Source organism: Austrofundulus limnaeus, unplaced genomic scaffold, assembly GCF_001266775.1.
Source record: "Austrofundulus limnaeus strain Quisiro unplaced genomic scaffold, Austrofundulus_limnaeus-1.0 Scaffold107, whole genome shotgun sequence".
Taxonomy (NCBI): domain Eukaryota; kingdom Metazoa; phylum Chordata; class Actinopteri; order Cyprinodontiformes; family Rivulidae; genus Austrofundulus; species Austrofundulus limnaeus.
This window is the reverse complement of record NW_013952509.1, coordinates 1,481,711-1,486,123: the sequence shown is the minus strand read 5'-3', so window position 1 is coordinate 1,486,123 and position 4,413 is coordinate 1,481,711. Positions and strand designations below refer to the sequence as shown.

At 38.9% G+C, this 4,413-nt stretch overlaps 1 protein-coding gene across 1 annotated transcript in view; it reads left to right on the top strand.

Moving 5' to 3' along the window:
• LOC106521337 (peripheral plasma membrane protein CASK) overlaps window positions 1-4,149 on the top strand; it is a gene marked incomplete at its 3' end in the record, with an annotated part of 70,898 nt that extends 66,749 nt beyond the window's left edge. Inside the window, 2 exon segments of the mRNA XM_014013873.1 lie at window positions 3,265-3,348; window positions 4,123-4,149. Of these exon segments, the coding sequence (XP_013869327.1) occupies window positions 3,265-3,348; window positions 4,123-4,149 (111 nt within the window).
• Between the last annotated feature and the right edge of the window lie 264 nt (window positions 4,150-4,413).

Genomic DNA, 4,413 nt, shown 5'->3' with positions numbered 1-4,413 from the left:
CCACTGAGCCGTCGTACTGCCTGTTGTCCAACAACAGAGCAGTGTTGTCACTACCTCATTACTCTGATCGTAAACACCTGTTCTGGTTCCACACAGAACAGTCAAAGCAGCAAAACTTACTCTGTTAATTCAATCCAAGTCAATTTAATGACACTAAGGCTGCAAACCCACTGCAACACCCCCCGCACCCATGCAAGTCAAGAACAACATCCAAAATGTATTGGATTTTTGAAGAGTTACACATCTTTATTTATTTATTTATTTATTTTTCCAATCTGACCACGGTCTTCTTCAAATGTGGTGATAAAGCAAATGCATATTAGATGTTTTACAAAGCGACTTCCCTCTAAAAGTTCATTGCCCTTTTACATTATTGAGGCAGGAGTACGCAGGTCTATTTGGATACTGATGTCATCAATATCAACGTTATGCAGTTTAAAGCTTGTAACAGCRTGCCTTTAGCTACAGAACAGAGGTCCAGTTGCTTCATCTTTTTTAAACATTCTGCATTTGTCATGTCCTGGATGACTGAGAATTTACACCAACATGTGATCTTAGAAAGTGTTAGATTGTGTTAATGCTATGATGAGATYAATGCGTGAGTTTGTTTCTGTTTGGTCGCTCTTATTCTAGAAGTGACATTCTGCACCACAGTAGGCAGGAAGCAGCAAGATCAAATGTAAATATGAAGCATGTCAGAGGAGAGTTTAGGCAGCTGTGATTGCACAACAACTTCAGARTAGATGGTTCCCAACATGTCTGAACCGGAAGTGATTCTCACCATTGAACGGCCATTACTGCAGGCAACCAAAATCACCATGGTTTCCATGGTTGATACGAATGTTAGAGCGAAAGATACGTCAAAAATTTGCTGTTGTCGGGATTTACCTGTATGTGGTAGAGAATGGAGAAATTTCAGACGACACAGACAAGCTGCCTCCGATCTCTTATGACGACACAGTTAACTACTAGCTAACACACACAGAGAGCCTACACAACGGAGAAGCTTCAMTGCTTGCAATCATGGTTGAACACAATCAGTGTTATGGCTCTGTAAAGGACATCCCAACTCTTCWTGTGAATAACAAGGTTGTAGTGACTGGCAAATAATTCATTACAATAACATACATGTCCCTCAACATAGTTTGCAGAGAGATGCTACATTAGCTTAGCTAATTAGGCTAGTCAGTAAACATGACTGATGTTTTTCTCAGGATTACAATAATTGTTTTCACTATGATATCCTTTGATACTTGTAAGTTGTAAATGGCTACATTTCTTTGTAAATATTACTGACCTCCTAACACGAGCCTATCCACAACTCTGGTTGAGGATAGAACCCAGGATGATGTGAGGTGACAGTGTTAACCACCAGACCAGATGACAATAAAAACTGTATCAGCACTAAGGACTGGGACATTTTTGATTACTCTCTGAAGCGTGCCAAGCAACTGATTCTTAAAATTACAATATACTGTAGGTGTCTACACAGGCGGAGTGAGTGTTTACGATGTGGAGGTTTAGCATAGCATAGCTAAGCTAGCCATAGCAGATGTACCAAATCATGAAAAAAATGGTTCCAATACAAATATTTCTTTACCAGAATAAAAGTGATWGGAGCAGATGTTGTCAGGTGATCTTGCAGTTGTTGTGTCTAAGCCAGCCTCTCCGAAGTTCAGCTCTCAACTCCTCCGTTTGAGATCCTTTATATTTCCTGGTTTTTGGGATGTTGTGAAAACTGCACTTTGCTGAACCACCTACCCTTTTGGAACATCTGTTCGCCCGACATGAAGTAATCATTGCCAGCTTTGCTAAAAATTAATTGAAAATGAAATAATTTTTAAAAATCTCCTTGATAATCAAACACACTAATGTCTAATGTGAGTTCCTCCTTCCAACATGGCCATTTTGGTTGGAAATATTACATCACTTGGGAACTATGTATTGATCCACACATGCTAACTTGGGTGCGTTCATATTTCCTCCTCCTTCTGCAGGGTTGCTTCAGGGCCATGGACTGTTCACTGGACTGATGTGAACGACCATGATAAAATAATCTGATCTGAGCAACACGTCAGAATTGAGCACAAAGCAGTGGTGTGAACATAACGCCTTAACAAAWATCAAAATACCTGCCTACTAGTTAATGAATTGCCTAAACTCGGGAAAAAACAAACACTAATTATTATCCCTACCTCGAATGGAAAACTGCACACTAAGAATAACAATTCCTTAACCTACCCTCGACGAGGCTAATAAAAGCAACAGAAAATGAGAAAAACAGAAGTCCGTGCGTCTCAGACCAAGTTAGCTTAGCATTTTCCCCATAGAAACTCGTGTTCCCGGCTAGCGAGGCCTGGTAGCAATATTTAGCACAGTTTTAGCTTAGCATTGAAATACAAACAAATGTCATAAATCTCACCGCATTTTCCAAAAAATTTAGGTTCGTTTTTCTCCTCCKMCGACAGGACAGCTCACCTGTCCCCGAGCCGAAAGAAAGCCCCCAAACAGTTTTTTTGAGGGGAAAAAAAACAGAATCAAAGAGAGTTTTTCGGCCCTGGAATGGAGCTAGCCTGCTGTCGGAAAGAGTCCTTTACTGACAACGYCATCTGTCGTGGCTCCGTTTCGCCAGGGCAGAGATGCGGGAGATAAAAAGTGGAAAATGTGTGGTCTCAGTTTCAGATTATTTAATAGAAAGATGCATATGCAGAGCCAGAGAATGAGCAGAGCCGGACAGACATGAATCGAACCGTCTGTCAAGCTCACGCTGACCCGGAAACAGGAAACAGACAATATATACATCCTGCTAACAAAATAAGAGCGTCAGAGATATCCAGGAGCCAATGACATAGTTACAAGTAAATGGGCCATAAGATTACATGAGTACACACAGTATCTTAAGAATCATGAGAAATAGATTATATAATGGCAAGTTATCAAGAGATACAGAACAGGACATGTCAAGGTAATATGCAGTTAGGGAGTCAGAAGATATTCTTCCGTCACAGACTGCAAAAAAGGTTTGGACTGTTGACAYTAAAATTAGCCACACAGCTGTAAATTGCTCTGAGACTAGGACCATTCTTTCCCATAATGCTTTGCAAACATAATATAAGAGTATCAGTAATAAGCAGTTTTTTCTACATGTCACACCTCTTATTCATCTGATGACTCAGACAGTTGAGCTGTAAACAGTATTATTAGTCCAGTTTTGGTTACACTCTGTGAACAGAAATCAACTAAAGATGTATTTTTCCTCATCAGGCACTAAAGATCCTCAGGACAGCAGAGTTTGCTCCCTAYGTCGTCTTCATTGCAGCTCCAACCATCACCCCTGGCATGACTGAGGTACAACTGATCAGATCGACACAGACTCACTGAGTCTGTCTACACTCATCACGCAGTCACTTGAAACAAAATCACAACAAATTTATGACCCATCAAATCGAAATGAGGATTAAGTCAAATTTGGTCAAAATGACCTAATTACATTTTCAGATTCTTGGCTTGTAAAGCTACATTTTGATAACCTGGATCATTCTGATATCATAAGCTTATCCAGAGATATGACTTAATTTGTCTTGTTGGTTACAATAATACATTACTGTTTGGTCTGAATCCTAATTTTATGTAAATTTATTGAGTAATTTTTTATATCAATATAAAGAATAAACCTCAAACATTATTTTTATATTAAGATTTTCCAGTTGGAAAGAAACAAAAACATTTCTAGCTCACAGGGAAAAATTCAAAATTTGAAGTAATTTCTCCTCAAAATCAGGTTTTTTGTTGTAACTGCTCAAAAATAAATGTTTCAAAAGATTTTTAGTATTATATTTCAGACAGTTCATTCATAAGATACATTTAAAAGGCATAAATGTTGACAAAATGCAATTTTTGCACACATTTAAATCAAAACAGAACTTAATCCTCGTTTCGATGTGATGGGTCACATTTATGTCGCTGCTGTGACTCAAATAACCAGTTTGTTTGAGTAAAAGCCAGTGTGACAATGACAGTTCCAGTCATCTCTGTTGTGCACATCTTTGTAAACACAAAGTTTTGCTTTAAGCATGTTTTGTATTTTCTTTGCCTTGCCTATTTTTTTTATTTGCAACCAAGATTCCAAAATGGTGCAGGAAGCTACCTGTAAGTATGAATAAAGAGAAGTTTAGCCCACCCGGCCCAGCCCCCTGTGTTTGTGTTAGTATTGACTTCAGTAATCCCACTAGAGTTTTAATTTGTGATTCAACCCACCTCCTGTCATTCTGCCATCATACATAGAGGTTTCAGGGGTCGGATTTATAAAACTGGCGTACGCCCAATTTGAGTCCAGAAACTTGTGTACGCCACTTTTTACACCAAGGTTGTGATTTATAAAATCCAAACTTGACGTGAAAATGTGCGGCGCCT